We start from the raw sequence: 22,556 nt of genomic DNA, 5'->3' as shown, positions 1-22,556 counted from the left end.
TCTCCTGGCTCGACCCTGGTCTCCGACACGTCTCCGCTGGTGAATATTGGATTCCATTTCCCCCGAGGGAGGCACCCGCAGGAGGAGGAGGGGGAGGAGAAGGAGTGAGGAGAGAGGAGGGGGGAGCACTGGTGAGGGAGATACCCACAAGGAGCAGAGACGGTAGGGGAGGAGGAAGGTACCTCAGGGACTGGGAGGGTTGGGGTGCCACATTCTCTCATTCTTGTGAATAGAAGTGGAGGCTGGAGGGAAGGGTTGGGCAAAGGGATCCCCCACTTCACCACCCGTCTTTGACCTGCCACGTGAAGGTCAGGTTAAGGGATTATTTTGCTATTTTCTCAGACTTTATCTAAAATGTTGACCATATTGTCGAAGTTCTTGTTTCGGAGACCAGTTTATGATCACCAATGACTCCATGAAGAGACAGGAAAGGGTGACACTTTCGGGTCATCTGTTAAACCTTATCTTGTTATCCGTCACCAATGGAGAACAAATGTGTACTTACCTCCTTTATAAGGAAAGATGTGTACTTACCTCCTTGATAAGGATATATGTGTACTTACCTCTTTAATAAGGACAAGGATAGATGTGTACTTACCTCCTTAATAAGGACAGATGTGTACTTACCTCTTTGATAAGGACAAATGTGTACTTACCTTCTTAATAAGGACAGATGTGTACTTACCTCCTTAATAAGGATGTGCCAGACACCTATCTGGATCCAACCTTAACTCTACACGTGTGACACTCCTGTGTACATGTGTACATTCTGCAAACATATAGGAGCCACAGGCAGTACACTAACTGCCATGCACTCTCCTTGCTAATCTCAGAGGTTAAGATCTAGTAAGTGTACTTATGTACTCATGTGCTTAACTGCTCTAGAAAATGATAATAACACAGGTGGCAAATGTACTCACGATCAGGTCAGCGATGGCGAGATGAAGGAGCATGATGTTCACCCGGGACTTTCGCTGCTTCCTTCCGCCTCCCAGGATGGCCTTCAGCACGCACAAGTTGCCCACCAGACTGATGAAGAAGATGCCAGAGTAGCAGGAGATGAGGAGGATGTGGCCATCGTTGAAGCGCATGTCTATGGGCAGAGACTCGTTGTCTAGGTACGTGCCCAGCGAATCGTTCTCCGCCACGGACATGTTCCAGGGAGGGTCCGTATCGTTGGCGAACTGGTCAATAGATGAGAGTGGGTCGGGATCATCACCGCCATCTGAAGCCAGACCCCAGTCTGTGAGGGTCATGTTGGGTGAGATGTCCATGAAGTCTTCCATCGTGTCGAAGGTGTCCAGACCCACGCCTGGCATAGGCTCTGGTTTCCAGGGTTCCTCCATCACCAGGTACTTCGACACTGACTGATCTATCCGGGCTGGAAGACGGGAAATGTTATTCCCATTCATGAAGACCATTTCCTTGATACTAGAATCTCTATAATCTCGTGGAACCCGTTATATCAGTGTTCACTGTGATCTGACATCTAGGAAGAGGAATCTAATCTCACTTCTTCCATCTCACGCAGTCACTAAAGTCGACCCAACTTCATCATGATTCATCACTCAGATTTTGTCCTTCGCTTAGCATTTTCACATCATTCCTTCAGCCGACGACTTTCACGAGAGTGGCGTGATTCATCGCAATATTCTGAAGTTAGTCATCTACATCCCTCCCCCTCCTTCTCTAAGGTCGTAGATTTCAATCTGTTGGATCTGGGTGGCACACAACACCGCCACCTTTCATTTGCAGTACGTCAAAGGTCGTCCCTCTTTTGTCGTCCAATATATGGCAGCAGACGAGAGCCAAGGAACGACCTCCCCTTCTCTGTCAGAAGATGCCAGCAGGAATGATCCAGGGGAAGGTCTTCCCTCTCTCTGCCTGTCAGCAGATGTCAGCAAAGGTGGGCCAGGGTATGGTCCTCCCACTGTGTGGATCGCTCTCTATCTGTCTGTTAGCAGACGTCAGCTTACAATTGGTGGCAGACGCGTGAGTCCCTAAAGAATTTCCTCGTCGCTTCTCAGTCGGATCTGTGGACAGGAAACACAGTGATTAGTGAAAGAACATCAACCATTAGGGGATAGTAGTTCACTGTAACTTATACTTACACAGTAGACTTACTTACAAGGCAGTGCTTTTCTTAATCAAGAATAACAGTAAACAATTACTTATAATCGTGTCATATTATCACTTGAATATCATTTCAATAACAGATTTGTAATCCCGAACATTTTCATGCTATCACGTTACTTCTGATGGAACGTACGTGCATAGAACCAATTTGCTGTTAATATTCCGGTTACGTAGCATCAATAAATCTCAAGTTAATGTGATTAGATTCTTTTCATTCTGGTAAGCAGTCCATGATTTCATCAGCAGCAGGTCAGGGGGTCAACGAACAGGTCAGCGATTATCAAGAAGGTCAGGGGTCACTTGGCAGGTCAAGCGCCACCGGACAGGTCAGGGATCACCCAGCAGGTTAAGGGCCACATAGTAGGTCAGAGATCATAAGAACAGTTCAGACGTCCACTGAGCAGGTTAGAGGCTACTTAGCAGGTCAGGGGTCATCAGACAGGTCAGATATCACCAAGATGGTCAAGGCCTTATCACCAACTACGTCTCTCTCTCTCTCTCTCTCTCTCTCTCTCTCTCTCTCTCTCTCTCTCTCTCTCTCTCTCTCTCTCTCTCTCTCTCTCTCTCTCTCTCTCTCTCTCTCTCTCTCTCTCTCTCTCTCTCAGCGTCATTCATGCCCTAAAGGATCAACTGTCCTCGTGACATACATCGTCCTCAAACATATCATTTCCGACACTTCCACCCTCCTCTGTTCTCTTGTATTTAGGGCACCACGACTCGCACTCACACAGCGCCAAATGGACTACTATATCATCAACCATACCACCTGTACTCATCGTCGTAGACAGTGATTTCTCCTTCCACATTTTACTCAATGCACCCGGGACCTTTGCCCCCTTACCCACCTTTTGGTTCACTTTAATTTCCACAATTTCATCCACTGCCATCTCCACTCTTAGGTGTCTAGAACACTCCTCTTCCTCCAGGTTCTCTCCATTTAGAGTAATACTCAAACCACCCTGTCTATTCCCCTGATTAGACCTCATTGACTTACTTCTATTCACGTTAACTCTCATTCTTTCCCTTTTACACACTCCTGCAGTGTGTTGCTCAAGTATGCCACTAGAGCCGTGTCGTCTGCAAACAGCAACTGACTCACCATCAAGGTCTCCCCGTTCGTCCTACCCCTACCCTAGAATACTGCAGACCGGGCCTTCTCTTCAAGACCATCGCATTCACCTCCCTCCCACTCCATCTGCATGCATATTAAACAGCAATGGCGCCAGCACAAATCCTTATCGTGCAACCACCTTCGCCTGGAACCACTCACTCATCTCCTTTCCTACTCGCACATAAACCTCACTCTATTGACAAAAGCTCCTCACTGCTTCTAGAAGGATTTTTCCCAAACCATATATTTTACCTTCTTTCACAAGGCATCTCTATCAACCGTATCAAATGCTTTCTCTTGATCCGACAATGCCAAATACAAATCCACCTCAAGTATTTCTTACACAAATTATTCACATTAGACCTTTCACACATCCACTAAAATGCCTGAAATCACAACTTTCCTCCCTAATCTGATGCTCTCTGCATGCCACCATCCCTCACAATCACTTCATTTCCATATAGATTGCCAGGCATACTCAACAGAATTGTAACTGCAATTCAAACATTTGCTTTTGTCTCACTCTGCATTTATACAGTGGCACTAAACTGGCATTCCATCAGTCCAATAGGCACCTCAGCTTAGCTTTACATACAGTGGGAATCCTGACTGACCAATCAACAGCAGTGGTCATCCACTTTTATGTGTATCGTTAATGATGTATAACCATTTTGCTGGAAAAGGTATTATTAGGCGATAGAACCCCATAATGTCATCCATTGAACAGTAGCTGAACGCTGGGTAATTTAGCCCTGTGATTTGCAATGAATCCGAAAGTTCAACACGTTACCAGCTGAAGCTAGTAAGATTATGGTAGAGGAGGGGGTTTTGGTGCATGTGAACTGGTGAGTGATGGCAGTAGTGCCACCCTCCGCACAGGAGGGAGGGAGAGAAGAGCTGAGGTCTGTCACTGCACGTAAATCCGACGAGACAATGACACCCAGAGCAGACACAGTCGAAAGATATCGGACTCAAGTGCAAACGAAGCAGAGTTCTTCCGTGAATCCCGGTGCCGATGGAAGCTCTTCAGTCCTGGTAAATCGGTGAGATTATAAGGCACTTGTTCCCTGGCGAACCGTTGAAATTTACGCCTTTTAGCTTATGTGAGATTGTGAATTTCGAACTCGTATCCTAAAGGAGAGGCTTCGAACTCACATCCTAGAGGAGAGGCTACGAACTCGTATCCTAGAGAGGCTTCGAACTCGCATCCTAGAGTACATGGCAAGAGTAGAGTTTCTCCTCCAGGCGACCCAGCGGAGACCACAGCTCTTTCAACCTATGCGAGAAACGAGGATTAGAGTAACTCCAGCCCAGACTAATACATAAGGTTAGATCCTAAGTACGCATGACGGAAAGATGATACAAATCAAGTACAGAGAGAAGTACAGGACCCGAAGCCCGTGTGTGTATTTGCGTGTGTGTGTGTGTGTGTGTGAGAGAGAGAGAGAGAGAGAGAGAGAGAGAGAGAGAGAGAGAGAGAGAGATTGTGTGTGTGTGTGTGTGTGTGTGTGTGTGTGTGTGTGTGAGAGAGAGAGAGAGAGAGAGAGAGAGAGAGAGAGAGAGAGAGAGAGAGAGAGAGAGAGAGAGAGAGAGAGAGAGAGATTGTGTGTGTGTGTGTGTGTGTGTGTGTGTGTGTGTGTGTGTGTGTGTGTGTGTAATGATTTTGCCATGCACGAATCCTTTCATGACTCAGCTGCTGCCATCATCCCAGAGAACGAAAAAACCAGAGGAACCAAAGCTCAGTCCCGACCATGAGTGACCTTAACCTTATCCATCCACATCTTTTGGGATTAGAAAAGGTAGACACGTTTTTCACGTTCTCTGGTCAATACTCCAAAGTTCGTAGAGTGTCATTGCCTTTCGGTTTCATTTCTGAAATTCCAAATAATTTTCTTTATGGGAGTATAATATCTAGCAGGTTGATGTATAGTAATACTGCTCATGATACATAGCAATACTGTTTGTGTGTTTAGTAATAGCATCTTGATTGTCGTCTGACGAACGTCTCACCATAGCCCACTCGCCAAAGAAAATGATACAATACACACTTATGTGGAACCAATGTTCTCTCTGTACTCATAGACACACAGACACACATTCACCTGTATTACATAGCCAACTTAATATATTAAGCATGAGCCAATGCAATGAATTTAATTAACTCCGTAGACAAGCCATCAGCCTCTCGTACTTTTCATCGAAAGGATAGACGCCAAATGCTTGCACGTAAAGTGGAACATTTGCGTTAATCGCGTCACTTAAAGCACCAGTCTGTGGGTGAGGGCTCGTTAAGCTTTGGCTGAATAATGCAGTAGTCATATTGATGTAGCTAGCGTTACTTTGAGGTTTACAGCCTTGAACTGAGTAGGAGGACTTGTAAACTACATTGGTTGACGACAATGGGTTAGTGGTCTATGGTAGACAGCAGCTGGTTTGTAGTTAATGGTAGACTGCAGTGGGTCAGTGGTCTCTGGTAGACTGCAGTGGTTTAGTGGTCTACGGTAGACTGCAGTGGGTTAGTGGTCTACGGTTGACTGCAGTAGGTTAGTGGTCTATGGTAGACTGCAGTGGGTTAGTGGTCTATGGTAGATTGCAGCGGGTTAGTGGTCTATGGTAGACTGTAGTGGGTTAGTGGTCTATGGTAAACTGCAGTGGGTTAGTGGTCTATGGTAGACAGCAGCTGGTTTGTAGTTTATGGTAGACTGCAGTGGGTCAGTGGTCTCTGGTAGACTGCAGTGGTTTAGTGGTCTACGGTAGACTGCAGTGGTTTAGTGGTCTACGGTAGACTGCAGTGGGTTAGTGGTCTATGGTAGACTGCAGTGGGTTAGTGGTCTATGGTAGACTGCAGTGGGTTAGTGGTCTATGGTAGATTGCAGCGGGTTAGTGGTCTATGGTAGACTGCAGTGGGTTAGTGGTCTATGGTAGACTGCAGTGGGTTAGTGGTCTACGGTAGACTGCAGTGGGTTAGTGGTCTATGGTAGACTGCAGTGGGTTAGTGGTCTATGGTAGACTGCAGTGGGTTAGTGGTCTATGGCAGATTGCAGCGAGTTAGTGGTCTATGGTAGACTGCAGTGGGTTAGTGGTCTATGGTAGACTGCAGTGGGTTAGTGGTCTATGGTAGACTGCAGTGGGTTAGTGGTCTATGGTAGACTGCAGTGGGTTAGTGGTCTATGGTAGACTGCAGTGGGTTAGTGGTCTATGGTAGACTGCAGTGGGTTAGTGGTCTATGGTAGACTGCAGTGGGTTAGTGGTCTATGGTAGACTGCAGTGGGTTAGTGGTCTATGGTAGACTGCAGTGGGTTAGTGGTCTACGGTAGACTGCAAGTGGGTTAGTGGTCTATGGTAGACTGCAGTGGGTTAGTGGTCTATGGTGGACTGCAGTGGGTTAGTGGTCTATGGTAGATTGCAGCGGGTTATGGTCTATGGTAGACTGCAGTGGGTTAGTGGTCTATGATAGACTGCAGTGGGTTAGTGGTCTATGGTAGATTGCAGGGGTTAGTGGTCTATGGTAGACTGCAGTGGGTTAGTGGTCTATGGTAGACTGCAGTGGGTTAGTGGTCTATGGTAGACTGCAGTGGGTTAGTGGTCTATGGTAGACTGCAGTGGGTTAGTGGTCTATGGTAGACTGCAGTGGGTTAGTGGTCTATGGTAGACTGCAGTGGGTTAGTGGTCTATGGTAGACTGCAGTGGGTTAGTGGTCTATGGTAGACTGCAGTGGGTTAGTGGTCTATGGTAGACTGCAGTGGGTTAGTGGTCTATGGTAGACTGCAGTGGGTTAGTGGTCTATGGTAGACTGCAGTGGGTTAGTGGTCTATGGTAGACTGCAGTGGGTTAGTGGTCTATGGTAGACTGCAGTGGGTTAGTGGTCTATGGTAGACTGCAGTGGGTTAGTGGTCTATGGTAGACTGCAGTGGGTTAGTGGTCTATGGTAGACTGCAGTGGGTTAGTGGTCTATGGTAGACTGCAGTGGGTTAGTGGTCTATGGTAGACTGCAGTGGGTTAGTGGTCTATGGTAGATTGCAGTGGGTTAGTGGTCTATGGTAGACTGCAGTGGGTTAGTGGTCTATGGTAGACTGCAGTGGGTTAGTGGTCTATGGTAGACTGCAGTGGGTTAGTGGTCTATGGTAGACTGCAGTGGGTTAGTGGTCTACGGTTGACTGCAGTGGGTTAGTGGTCTATGGTAGACTGCAGTGGGTTAGTGGTCTACGGTTGACTGCAGTGGGTTAGTGGTCTATGGTAGACTGCAGTGGGTTAGTGGTCTATGGTAGACTGCAGTGGGTTAGTGGTCTATGGTAGACTGCAGTGGGTTAGTGGTCTATGGTAGACTGCAGTGGGTTAGTGGTCTATGGTAGACTGCAGTGGGTTAGTGGTCTATGGTAGACTGCAGTGGGTTAGTGGTCTATGGTAGACTGCAGTGGGTTAGTGGTCTATGGTAGACTGCAGTGGGTTAGTGGTCTATGGTAGACTGCAGTGGGTTAGTGGTCTATGGTAGACTGCAGTGGGTTAGTGGTCTATGGTAGACTGCAGTGGGTTAGTGGTCTATGGTAGACTGCAGTGGGTTAGTGGTCTATGGTAGACTGCAGTGGGTTAGTGGTCTATGGTAGACTGCAGTGGGTTAGTGGTCTACGGTAGACTGCAGTGGGTTAGTGGTCTATGGTAGACTGCAGTGGGTTAGTGGTCTACGGTGACTGCAGTGGGTTAGTGGTCTATGGTAGACTGCAGTGGGTTAGTGGTCTATGGTAGACTGCAGTGGGTTAGTGGTCTATGGTAGACTGCAGTGGGTTAGTGGTCTATGGTAGACTGCAGTGGGTTAGTGGTCTATGGTAGACTGCAGTGGGTTAGTGGTCTACGGTTGACTGCAGTGGGTTAGTGGTCTATGGTAGACTGCAGTGGGTTAGTGGTCTATGGTAGACTGCAGTGGGTTAGTGGTCTATGGTAGATTGCAGCGGGTTATGGTCTATGGTAGACTGCAGTGGGTTAGTGGTCTATGGTAGACTGCAGTGGGTTAGTGGTCCTATGGTAGACTGCAGTGGGTAGTGGTCTACGGTTGACTGCAGTGGGTTAGTGGTCTATGGTAGACTGCAGTGGGTTAGTGGTCTACGGTTGACTGCAGTGGGTTAGTGGTCTATGGTAGACTGCAGTGGGTTAGTGGTCTATGGTAGACTGCTGTGGGTTAGTGGTCTACGGTTGACTGCAGTGGGTTAGTGGTCTATGGTAGACTGCAGTGGGTTAGTGGTCTACGGTTGACTGCAGTGGGTTAGTGGTCTATGGTAGACTGCAGTGGGTTAGTGGTCTATGGTAGACTGCAGTGGGTTAGTGGTCTATGGTAGACTGCAGTGGGTTAGTGGTCTATGGTAGACTGCAGTGGGTTAGTGGTCTATGGTAGACTGCAGTGGGTTAGTGGTCTACGGTTGACTGCAGTGGGTTAGTGGTCTATGGTAGACTGCAGTGGGTTAGTGGTCTATGGTAGACTGCAGTGGGTTAGTGGTCTATGGTAGATTGCAGCGGGTTATGGTCTATGGTAGACTGCAGTGGGTTAGTGGTCTATGGTAGACTGCAGTGGGTTAGTGGTCTATGGTAGACTGCAGTGGGTTAGTGGTCTACGGTTGACTGCAGTGGGTTAGTGGTCTATGGTAGACTGCAGTGGGTTAGTGGTCTACGGTTGACTGCAGTGGGTTAGTGGTCTATGGTAGACTGCAGTGGGTTAGTGGTCTATGGTAGACTGCAGTGGGTTAGTGGTCTATGGTAGACTGCAGTGGGTTAGTGGTCTATGGTAGACTGCAGTGGGTTAGTGGTCTATGGTAGACTGCAGTGGGTTAGTGGTCTATGGTAGACTGCAGTGGGTTAGTGGTCTATGGTAGACTGCAGTGGGTTAGTGGTCTATGGTAGACTGCAGTGGGTTAGTGGTCTATGGTAGACTGCATTGGGTTAGTGGTCTAAGTAAAATTCTTTATCACAATATATCGCTGGTTTTCTTATTCTGATAATAGATGATGATGCTGAAAAGATCTTCAGGGATATTGCAGATAATTTTCCTATCTATCATCTTCAGGATATGTTCGTCCATCCGATAGACAGGAGACATCTGGTTTTTGTTGACTCCTGGCATTTGTTGGCCTTGATCATCTTAGATGAAATCGGCATGACAACTACATCACTCAGCCGACACTTAATGGCCAACCTTGAAAACAAAGGTGTAACTCATGACCCCAAGAACCTTTCAGTTCTACCTTTTAGTAATGACTTTACTTCCCAGGTTGCTTAAATTTCTTAACGCAAATGTTGCCTTCAGCAACAACTATACTATGAAGAATATCTTAATCATGAACTTACCAGAAAGTTCCGCTGGGTGTGTTTATAGAGTACCATGTAAATATTGTAATAAATTTCATGTTGGGCAGACTGGTAAGGATCTTTCTGTTAGACTTAAGCAACATAGATATAGTATAAGAACAGGACAAGAAGCAGATACCTTGTTTAATCACGATAAAGATTATGACCATTGTATTGACTGGAGTAATGCCATCTCAGTTATAAGCTCTAACTCTTGTACCACGAGAAATATTATTGAATCTTATATCATCAAATACACAAAGAATTGTAACATATATATTTGTGAAAGTCGATACAAATTAGATAGCATTATTGCTGATAAAATTTGTAAACAGTTCCCTTTCTTGTCCACATGATAAAATTTTATGATATGCATGTTGCTAGACTTAAACACACCCGACCTCTATTCTGTTAGTCACTTGTTTGCCAAATGGCGTCCTAGCTACTTCTGTATCAACTGACTTATATTTCTTTTTTGTATCTCCCCTGATGATGTGATAATTACACGAAAGTGCACTTGAGAACTTATCGTGTTTCATTTCTCTGTGGTTAAGAAAGGAACATAGTTGATCACGCTCTCAATTGTGATCTCTTCCAGTGTGTGTATATATTTATATATATATATATATATATATATATATATATATATATATATATATATATATATATATATATATATATATATATATATATACATATATATATATATATATATATATATATATATATATATATATATATATATATATATATATATATATATATATATTTATATATATATATATATATATATATATATATATATATATATATATATATATATATATATATATATTGGAAGGTGAAAACAAAGAAGGTAAGGGGAGTGGAGAAGGAATGGGATGTATTTAGGGAAGCAGTGATGGCTTGCGCAAAAGACGCTTGTGGCGTGAGAAGCGTGGGAGGTGGGCAGATTAGAAAGGGTAGTGAATGGTGGGATGAAGAAGTAAGATTATTAGTGAAAGAGAAGAGAGAGGCATTTGGACGATTTTTGCAGGGAAATAATGCAAGTGAGTGGGAGATGTATAAAAGAAAGAGACAGGAGGTCAAGAGAAAAGTCCAAGAGGTAAAAAAGAGGGCAAATGAGAGTTGGGGTGAGAGAGTATCATTAAATTTTAGGGAGAATAAAAACATGTTTTGGAAGGAGGTAAATAAAGTGCGTAGGACAAGGGAACAAATGGGGATCTCAGTGAAGGGGGCTAATGGGGAGGTGATAGCAAGTACTGGTGATGTGAGGAGATGGAGTGAGTATTTTGAAGGTTTGTTGAATGTGTTTGATGATTGAGTGGCAGATATAGGGTGTTTTGGTCGAGGTGGTGTGCAAAGTGAGAGGGTTAGGGAAAATGATTTGGTAAACAGAGAAGAGGTAGTAAAAGCTTTGCGGAAGATGAAAGCCGGCAAGGCAACGGGGTTGGATGGTATTGCTGTGGAATTTACTAAAAAAGGGGGTGACTGTATTGTTGACTGGTTGGTAAGGTTATTTAATGTATGTATGACTCATGGTGAGGTGCCTGAGGATTGGCGGAATGCCTGCATAGTGCCATTGTACAAAGGCACAGGGGACAAAGGTGAGTGCTCAAATTGCAGAGGTATAAGTTTGTTGAGTATTCCTGGTAAACTATATGGGAGGGTATTGATTGAGAGGGTGAAGACATATACAGAGCATCAGATTGGGGAAGGGCAGTGTGGTTTCAGAAGTGGTAGAGGATGTGTGCATTAGGTGTTTGCTTTGAAGAGTGTATGTGAGAAAGACTTAGAAAAGCAAATGGATTTGTATGTAGCATTTATAGATCTGGAGAAGGCATATGATAGAGTTGATAGAGATGCTCTGTGGAAGGTATTAAGAATATATGGTGTGGGAGGCAAGTTGTTAGAAGCAGTGAAAAGTTTTTATCGAGGATGTAAGGCATGTGTACGTGTAGGAAGAGAAGAAAGTGTGGGTGTGTGATGTCTCCATGGTTGTTTAATTTGTTTATGGATGGGGTTGTTAGGAAAGTGAATACAAGAGTTTTGGAAAGAGGGGCAAGTATGCAATCTGTTGTGGATGAGAGAGCTTGGGAAGTGAGTCAGTTGTTGTTCGCTGATGATACAGCGCTGGTGGCTGATTCATGTGAGAAACTGCAGAAGCTGGTGACTGAGTTTGGTAAAGTGTGTGAAAGAAGAAAGTTGAGAGTAAATGTGAATAAGAGCAAGGTTATTAGGTACAGTAGGGTTGAGGGATAAGTCAATTGGGAGGTAAGTTTGAATGGAGAAAACTGGAGGAAGTGAAGTGTTTTAGATATCTGGGAGTGGATTTGGCAGCGGATGGAACCATGGAAGCGGAAGTGAATCAAAGGGTGGGGGAGGGGGCGAAAATTTTGGGAGCGTTGAAGAGTGTGTGGAAGTCAAGAACATTATCTCGGAAAGCAAAAATGGGTATGTTTGAAGGAATAGTGGTTCTAACAATGTTGTATGGTTGCGAGGCGTGAGCTGTGGAAAGAGTTGTGCGCAGGAGGGTGGATGTGCTGGAAATGAGATGTTTGAGGACAATATGTGGTGTGAGGTGGTTTGATCGAGTACGTAATAATAGGGTAAAAGAGATGTGTGGTAATAAAAGAGTGTGGTTGAGAGAGCAGAAGAGGGTGTTTTGAAATGGTTTGGTCACATGGAGAGAATGAGTGAGGAAAGATTGACCAAGAGGATATATGTGTCGGAGGTGGAGGGAACGAGGAGAAGTGGGAGACCAAATTGGAGGTGGAAAGATGGAGTGAAAAAGATTTTGAGTGATCGGGGACTGAACATGCAGGAGGGTGAAAGGCGTGCAAGAAATAGAGTGAATTGGAACGATGTGGTATACCGGGGTTGACGTGCTGTCAATGTACTGAACCAGGGCATGTGATGCGTCTGGGGTAAACCATGGAAAGTTCTGCGGGGCCTGGATGTGGAAAGGGAGCTGTGGTTTCGGTGCATTATTACATGACAGCTAGAGACTGAGTGTGAACGAATGGGGCCTTTGTTGTCTTTTCCTAGAACTACCTCGCACACATGAGGGGGGAGGGGGTTGTTATTACATGTGTGGCGAGGTGGCGATGGGAATGAATAAAGGCAGACAGTATGAATTGTGTACATGCTTATATATGTATATGTCTGTGTGTGTATATATATATATATGTATACGTTGAGATGTATAGGTATGTATATTTGCGTGTGTGGACGTGTGTGTGTGTGTGTGTATACATTGTGTATGTGGGTAGGTTGGGCCATTCCTTCGTCAGTTTCCTTGCGCTAACTCGCTAACGCGGGAGACAGCGACAAAGCAAAATATATATATATATATATATATATATATATATATATATATATATATATATATATATATATATATTTGAGGACAATATGTGGTGTGAGGTGGTTTGATCGAGTAAGTAATGTAAGGGTAAGAGAGATGTGTGGAAATAAAAAGAGTGTGGTTGAGAGAGCAGAACAGGGTGTTTTGAAATGGTTTGGTCACATGGAGAGAATGAGTGAGGAAAGATTGACCAAGAGGATATATATGTGTCAGAGGTGTAGGGAACGAGGAGAAGTGGGAGACCAAATTGGAGGTGGAAAGATGGAGTGAAAAAGATTTTGAGTGATCGGGGCCTGAACATGCAGGGGGGTGAAAGGAGTGCAAGGAATAGAGTGAATTTTGAACGATGTGGTATACCGGGGTCGACGTGCTGTCAGTGGATTGAACCAGGGCATGTGAAGCGTCTGGGGTAAACCATGGTAAGTTCTGTGGGGCCTGGATGTGGAAAGGGAGCTGTGGTTTCGGTGCATTATTACATAACAGCTAGAGACTGAGTGTGAACGAATGGGGCCTTTGTTGTCTTTTCCTAGCGCTACCTCGCACACATGAGGGGGGAGGGGGCTGTTATTCCATGTGTGGCGAGGTGGCGATGGGAATAAGTAAAGGCAGACAGTATGAATTATGTACATGTGTACATATGTATATATCTGTGTGGATATATATATGTGTACAGTGAGATGTATAGGTATGTACATTTGCGGGTGTGGACGTGTATGTATATACATGTGTATGTGGGTGGGTTGGGCCATTCTTTCGTCTGGTTCCTTGCGCTACCTCGCTAACGCGGGAGACAGCGACAAAGCAATATAAAAGATAAATAAAATACATATATATATAAATATATATATATATATATATATATATATATATATATATATATATATATATATATATATATATATATATATATATATATATATATATATATATATATATATATATATATATATATATATATATATATATACGTTTGTATATCCTGTGAGAATGAATTATCTTTTGTGTTGCAGGTTGAAAATGACGGTGGGAATTAACATATTACGGGCACCGAATTGTACCAAGGTAAGCCAATATGAAGATCAGCAGAGCATGAAATCCGATTATGGCTGATCACGGTAGCTGAGAGGACGAGGGGTCCGTCAGGAGCTTGTAAACTGTAAATTGTAAATTGCACCATCGCCATTTGTAAACCGTAAATTGTAAATTGCACCATTGTCATTTGTAAACTGTAAACTGTAAATTACACCATCGTCATCCCTACGATAGCGTGGGGGTGCCAACCTCAGGTGGTCCAGTGCTATAACCCACTCTCACAGGCGATGTAATTTCGTAAAGGCATTCACAATGATACAGGGTAGACAGTACATCTGCACCTCTTCCCTGAGCTGGTCTTCAGCTGAGGAACCTCACCCACATTAGTCTGACTAATGGAATACCACCAGAGCCACGACCAGATGGAGTTACTCACCTCAGTGCGATCGCTGCTCCTCTATTCACTCGAGTGTCTGTATGATCAATGTTAGGATTAACCTGATGTTTGAAAGCGATTGTATAAGGACCTTCAAGTGTATTAGCCATAGAGAGAGAGAGAGAGGAGCTAGTGATCAATACCATCATAGATGTTTCATTCATTTCAAGAGGAAAGATACGATGATCTTGTTCACTAATTACGACGTAGTCTGGATTCATTGTAAGGAGATAAGGAGATAGTGAAGATATATATATATATATATATATATATATATATATATATATATATATATATATATATATATATATATATATATATATATATATATATATATATTTTTTTTTTATTTTTTTTTTTTTTTTTTGCTTTGTCGCTGTCTCCCGCGTTTGCGAGGTAGCGCAAGGAAACAGACGAAAGAAATGGTCCAACCCACCCCCATACACATGCCTTGATTCAATCCACTGACAGCACGTCAACCCCGGTATACCACATCGCTCCAATTCACTCTATTCTTTGCCCTCCTTTCACCCTCCTGCATGTTCAGGCCCCGATCACACAAAATCATTTTCACTCCATCTTTCCACCTCCAATTTGGTCTCCCTCTTCTCCTCGTTCCCTCCACCTCCGACACATATATCCTCTTGGTCAATCTTTCCTCACTCATTCTCTCCATGTGACCAAACCATTTCAAAACACCCTCTTCTGCTCTCTCAACCACGCTCTTTTTATTTCCACACATCTCTCTTACCCTTACGTTACTTACTCGATCAAACCACATCACACCACAATTGTCCTCAAACATCTCATTTCCAGCACATCCATCCTCCTGCGCACAACTCTATCCATAGTCCACGCCTCGCAACCATTCAACATTGTTGGAACCACTATTCCTTCAAACATAACCATTTTTGCTTTCCGAGATAATGTTCTCGACTTCCACACATTCTTCAAGGCTCCCAGAATTTTCGCCCCCTCCCCCACCCTATGATCCACTTCCGCTTCCATGGTTCCATCCGCTGCCAGATCAACACCCAGATATCTAAAACACTTCACTTCCTCCAGTTTTTCTCCATTCAAACTCACCTCCCAATTGAATTGACCCTCAACCCTACTGTACCTAATAACCTTGCTCTTATTCACATTTACTCTTAACTTTCTTCTTTCACACACTTTACCAAACTCAGTCACCAGCTTCTGCAGTTTCTCACATGAATCAGCCACCAGCGCTGTATCATCAGCGAACAACAACTGACTCACTTCCCAAGCTCTCTCATCCCCAACAGACTGCATACTTGCCCCTCTTTCCAAAATTCTTGCATTCACCTCCCTAACAACCCCATCCATAAACAAATTAAACCATGGAGACATCACATACCCCTGCCGCAAACCTACATTCACTGAGAACCAATCACTTTCCTCTCTTCCTACACGTACACATGCCTTACATCCTCGATAAAAACTTTTCACTGCTTCTAACAACTTGCCTCCCACACCATATATTCTTAATACCTTCCACAGAGCATCTCTATCAACTCTATCATATGCCTTCTCCAGATCCATAAATGCTACATACAAATCCATTTGCTTTTCTAAGTATTTCTCACATACATTCTTCAAAGCAAACACCTGATCCACACATCCTCTACCACTTCTGAAACCACACTGCTCTTCCCCAATCTGATGCTCTGTACATGCCTTCACCCTCTCAATCAATACCCTCCCATATAATTTGCCAGGAATACTCAACAAACTTATACCTCTGTAATTTGAGCACTCACTCTTATCCCCTTTGCCTTTGTACAATGGCACTATGCACGCATTCCGCCAATCCTCAGGCACATCACCATGAGTCATACATACATTAAATAACCTTACCAACCAGTCAACAATACAGTCACCCCCTTTTTTAATAAATTCCACTGCAATACCATCCAAACCTGCTGCCTTGCCGGCTTTCATCTTCCGCAAAGCTTTTACTACCTCTTCTCTGTTTACCAACTCATTTTCCCTAACCCTCGCACTTTGCACACCACCTCGACCAAAACACCCTATATCTGCCACTCTATCATCAAACACATTCAACAAACCTTCAAAATACTCACTCCATCTCCTTCTCACATCACTACTACTTGTTATCACCTCCCCATTTGCGCCCTTCACTGAAGTTCCCATTTGCTCCCTTGTCTTACGCACTTTATTTACCTCCTTCCAGAACATCTTTTTATTCTCCCTAAAATTTAATGATACTCTCTCACCCCAACTCTCATTTGCCCTTTTTTTCACCTCTTGCACCTTATCTATATATATATATATATATATATATATATATATATATATATATATATATATATATATATATATATATATATATATATATTTCTTTTCTTTCATACTATTCGCCATTTCCCGCATTAGCGAGGAAGCGTTCAGAACAGAGGACTGGGCCTTTGAGGGAATATCCTCACGTGGCCCCCTTCTCTGTTCCTTCTTTTGGAAAATTTTAAAAAAATGAGAGGGGAGGATTTCCAGCCCCCCGCTCCCTTCCCTTTTAGTCGCCTTCTACGACACGCAGGGAATACGTGGGAAGTATTCTTTCTCCACTATCCCCAGGGATAATATATATATATATATATATATATATATATATATATATATATATATATATATATATGTATATATATATATATATATATATATATATATATATATATATATATATATATATACATATATATATATATATATATATATATATATATATATATATATATATATATATATATATATATATATATATATATATATGAAATCTCAGGTAAGGGTGAAATGGCATGATCAATATCGTCCGAGATCATTAAATTTCGGCTGAGCCTTTTGCAAGTCACACAATGCCTCTTCTCTCTCTCTCTCTCTCTCTCTCTCTCTCTCTCTCTCTCTCTCTCTCTCTCTCTCTCTTATACGTGAGGCTGCTGGCTTCTAGTCCACAAGATATATGACTCCTCCATCTCAAGCAGAACAATTTGACAGCACACATTCTTCGTATATCTAGCTTTCTTTTTCCCTGTGGTGAGCGGTGAGCGGTACGCGCTTCCCATGCCTTTTTTGGATAAAATCTCATAGTTATTCGTAAGCATCCACTCTCCCTCTTCAGTGAGCTGGATGAAAACAATGTCTCGAGAGGAGGGAAGAAACCTGACAATGTCTCGAAAGCATTGAAAAGACTCCCACTGTCTCTTCTCAGTATTCTGAAAGACAATAAACAGCATTACTGGAACGCGTCTGGACAGACTCTAACATTTGTAAAGATAGAAATTACTTTATTGTAAAGACAGGATTAACTTTACTGAGTACACTGACAATATCTTCTTGCAATCTCTGAAAGAAAAAAAAAAAACTATTCTTTGAATTTAGACTTGCAATAATCCTAAGAAATCTAAAGGAAGGGACGTTCATTAAGTGATGGGCCACGATCGTATATTCATCATTGATCTTCTAGATATTTGCCTTCCTTGCAGAACAGGAATATCCGATCTTCATTACCCTTAGTAATCCAACTATTCCAGTAGCCTGATAGATGTATATTTTAGCTTTCGTGCGTTCGTTTGTTACACTCGCACAGCCGACCGCAGCCCATACAGGCCTCAGACTTTGGGTGTAGGAACTTCAGAATTCAGGTAACGGTTTCAGATACCACTCGTTGAACTTCAGAGAAATATATTACACCCACCAAAGGCCGCTCTTCTGAAATTTCCATATCATATATTACGATTAATTCACAACAGCTCATACAATGTTGATAAGTGTGTTATTAGCTTCAGTTTCGATGATTGTGAGTTTAAAAATAACTAACATTTTGATTCATTATAAAAGTTCATATCCTCCCCCGTGCAACGCAGGGGTGGGATGATACCTCAGCTGCATTCATCCAGATACAGGCGACCTATATAGAATGTGATGATGTGTATCATTAGCATCCGTTCAATGTACAATCAATGACTGTGTGTTTGGCGAAATAAAATTTCTGTTATTTGAATTAACATGAAATCCTTTTTTTTTTTTACAAAGGTCATTTCCCGCGTGAAGTTTGCGGCCCCATCTCTAATATATATATATATATATATATATATATATATATATATATATATATATATATATATATATATATATATATATATATATATATATATATTCATGAGTCATAGCATCAGAAGACTCATCATCTATATAACAGAATGTAAAACCATTGGTTTCTTGGTGGACTGACTGACGTGGTGGAAGATCCTCTCTGCTGGCATGTATCCGCCTCACAGCTCCCATCAGAAGATCGTAAAGCGCTTCACAACCCAGCATCACTGACGTGGTCATACACAGGGCCTTCAGCATAAGACACTAGAAGCAGTTAGTACGAGTTAGAATATCTAGTAATAAGTGCCTCATTCGATTCTAACTTACCTTCTAACTCTGAGAATATTGTGAGGACGAAAAACACCATTAAATCATTTACAGCATTTATCGCCAGAGTATCTATCGTAATTTATAGACGACATAAACATTTCATGAAATACTTCGTCGCTTTTCGGACGTCGCGCTAAAAGGTGAGAATAATGTTCGTACTAACGTGTCCGAGCAACGCGAATCCTCAGCCATAATGGAGATTAATGAAGTCATACATTTACATGATGGGGTCTTGTCATGGCGGAACTCGTGCCGAGAATATCGTGTGGGAACGACGCGCACCAGACGAGACCACAGAAGCCTCGCTGATTACTGGATCTCTCGCGTGATCAGCGGAGACGCGCGGGGCCTCGACTGGAGTGAACCGGATTCGAGTCACCGAAGAACAAGACGACGACGAACTGAGGAAAAGAGAATGGGAAGCACGGTGTCCTCTCCCGGTAGTCCTAAACACGGAGGGACTCGTCCTAGCGTCGTGGGATCATAATGGGATATTGCCTCTCGTACTGCCCGCATCGTGAGGCTGTTCGCAGAGATATGGGAGATGCTCCACACATACTTGACTCCTCGTACTCTTACATACACATCACCAACTCCTTCAAAGGAACAGGTGGACGGCTAACGCCCTTCACAGTCAATAAGACACACACACACATTATATATATATATATATATATATATATATATATATATATATGTATATACATTCATTTATTTATATTTATTTTGCTTTGTCGCTGTCTCCCGCGTTAGCGAGGTAGCGCAAGGAAACAGACGAAAGAATGGCCCAACCCACCCACATACACATGTATATACATACACGTCCACACACGCAAATATACATATACAATTCATACTGTCTGCCTTTATTTATTCCCATCGCCACCTCGCCACACATGGAATAACAACCCCCTCCCCCTCATGTGTATATATATATATATATATATATATATATATATATATATATATATATATATATTTTTTTTTTTTCATACTATTCGCCATTTCCCGCGATAGCGAGGTAGCGTTAAGAACAGAGGACTGGGCCTTTGAGGGAATATCCTCACCTGGCCCTCTTCTCTGTTCCTTCTTAAAAAAAAAAAAAAATAAAAAATAAAAAAAAAAAAAAATATATATATATATATATATATATATATATATATATATATATATATATATATATATATATATATATATATATATATATATATATATATATATATCCAAAAGAAGGAACAGAGGGGGCCAGGTGAGGATATTCCAAAAAAGGACCAGTCCTCTGTTCTTAACGCTACCTCGCTAGCGCGGGAAATGGCGAATAGTTTAAAAGAAAGAATAAGATATATATATATATATATATATATATATATATATATATATATATATATATATATATATATATATATATATATATATATATCCGTTTACATGGGATGCGTTAAGTGCAGATAACGTCACAGGTCATTCGTATAATGATGAATTGTAAACCGTTTACCAAAGGTGACCTGTGTCTCCCTTGATCAATATAAGGACCGCGTCCCTCCACTCTGGAAGTTAGAATGAGTGGGAAGTGTGAGAGGCACGTCCTCACTCATCCTCTCAACTTCACAGACATAAAAGCCTTTAAGGCTTCAGACATTAGTAGAGAGGAACCCGACATCTTCCAGTACACTTCCATCTCCTTCCCCCAACACTGCCTCTCCCACGTCTTGCCTCCTACACCACCACTCCCACTGCCTCTCCCACGTCTTGCCTCCTACACCAACACTCCCACTGCCTCTCCCACGTCTTGCCTCCTACACCTCCACTCCCATTGCCTCTCCCACGTCTTACCTCCTACACCAACACTCCCACTGCCTCTCCCACGTCTTGCCTCCTACACCACCACTCCCACTGCCTCTCCCACGTCTAGCCTCCTACACCACCACTCCCACTGCCTCTCCCACGTCTTGCCTCCTAAACCACCACTCCCACTGCCTCGCCCACGTCTTGCCTCCTACACCACCACTCCCACTGCCTCTCCCACGTCTTGCCTCCTACACCAACAGTCCCACTGCCTCTCCCACGTTTTGCCTCCTACACCACCACTCCCACTGCCTCTCCCACGTCTTGCCTCTTCCAATAACAACCATAAAGAATGTTGACGACTCGTCTTACATAAACCATGACACGCTCAGCCGCTTACCTCCAAGCACACTCTCAAACCCACATTAACTCATACAAGGAATGTTTACATTTTCAAGAGCAATTTTTAGTATTCATTAGTCACACACACACACACACACACACACACACACACACACACACACACACACACACGCGCGCGCGCGCGCGCACGGGCCTCCGTGGTGTAGCGATTAGCTTTACTGACCGCGAATCAGCGCGGACCCTTAAAGGTTCGAATTCTGGGGGTGGTTGGTCTGCCCAATCCCAATCCATGGTGTTCATCCTCCCCTTGTGTGTGTGTATGTGTGTGTGTGTGTGTGTGTGTGTGTGTGTATAAACACAGACAAAAGTAAATGCATGATACATATATATACAAGGTTAAGAGACGGGGTAGTATGAGTGCATGTGGTAATCACACACATGCATTATTTCAAACTTCTCACTATCCTTATTAAGTTAAGCTTACCTGGACAACGTGGTTATCCTCTATAAACTTCACATGAATTTCCGTCTCTCTCTCTCTCTCTCTCTCTCTCTCTCTCTCTCTCTCTCTCTCTCTCTCTCTCTCTCTCTCTCTCTCTCTCTCTCTCTGGCAGAATCATACGCTAAGTTTGTGTTACATCTGGAAAAAAAACTTTTTCAACCATAAACTTGGAACTTAGGATTACGGTCCAAGACTTTTACAGATGTGGTTAATTTTTCTTCTTTTTTTTTTCTTCAGTGGAAGGTGAACAAAGGACGATTGTCAGAGGAGACTTCTCTCTATGGCTGGAGGTCTTCCCGACACTTTCACTCCCTTTTTTATTTACTTATATTCTATTTGCCTTCGTGAAGGGACTTTTTAGGTCATAAGTACGATATTTAAGACACCGGGAGCTTGTCTTCACGCCTGGTCAGTAGTCAAAGCCACTGACGTGAAGAAGGCCATTCTTTTCAGCCATCAAGTGACATTCACAAGTATATGACATCACTAATCCTAGCCTGGGGTCGTGTCCTTTGTTCCTACCAGGCTTGGGGGAATGAAGCAGCAACGGCTGTCAGAACGTAACCAAACGACCCGTCGTTAATGTCGCAGCTGACGACGTATTGGTGGCGCGTGATTTGACAGAAACGAACACGATCAGACCATCGAGGAGACAGACGCTTCATCACCGGCGAATATTGAAGGATGTGGTTGGCTACGTATCCTCCCCGAGCCTCACACAGGTGATGGCGCGTCACGACCAAGCATTCGCCACTCCCTGCACGAGGCAAAGGAACTGCAACGTGTGGAGAGAAGAAACAAAGGAAAGAAAACTCTCCCACAGCAACACCCTGGGCTCGCTCGGCACGAGGCGATCAAAGAATACTCTCAACCTCCTATTCAGTGATGGCGTTGGAGCGGCAAACACCCACCTCCCTCCCTCCCTCTGGAAATGACCAGTGGACCCTGTGTTCTTGGGATGGGACGGACGTACGAAGAATATCTGTGTCGTCAAAGACTCGTCCAGAAGGAGGTATTTCTCCAGGACATCACG

At 43.3% G+C, this 22,556-nt stretch overlaps 1 protein-coding gene across 1 annotated transcript in view; it reads right to left on the bottom strand.

Moving 5' to 3' along the window:
* Window positions 1-22,556, bottom strand: part of LOC139755672 (adipokinetic hormone/corazonin-related peptide receptor variant I-like) — a 327,057-nt gene that overhangs the window by 138,636 nt on the left and 165,865 nt on the right. The window contains exon 3 of the mRNA XM_071674321.1: window positions 921-2,033. Coding sequence (XP_071530422.1) covers window positions 921-1,421 — 501 coding nt within the window. The 5' untranslated portion in view covers window positions 1,422-2,033. The remainder of the gene's footprint in view (window positions 1-920; window positions 2,034-22,556) is intronic.

This window comes from Panulirus ornatus, chromosome 19 (genome assembly GCF_036320965.1).
Source record: "Panulirus ornatus isolate Po-2019 chromosome 19, ASM3632096v1, whole genome shotgun sequence".
In the NCBI taxonomy this organism is placed as follows: domain Eukaryota; kingdom Metazoa; phylum Arthropoda; class Malacostraca; order Decapoda; family Palinuridae; genus Panulirus; species Panulirus ornatus.
The sequence above is the reverse complement of the archived record's forward strand: the minus strand, read 5'-3'. Positions and strand labels throughout refer to the sequence as shown.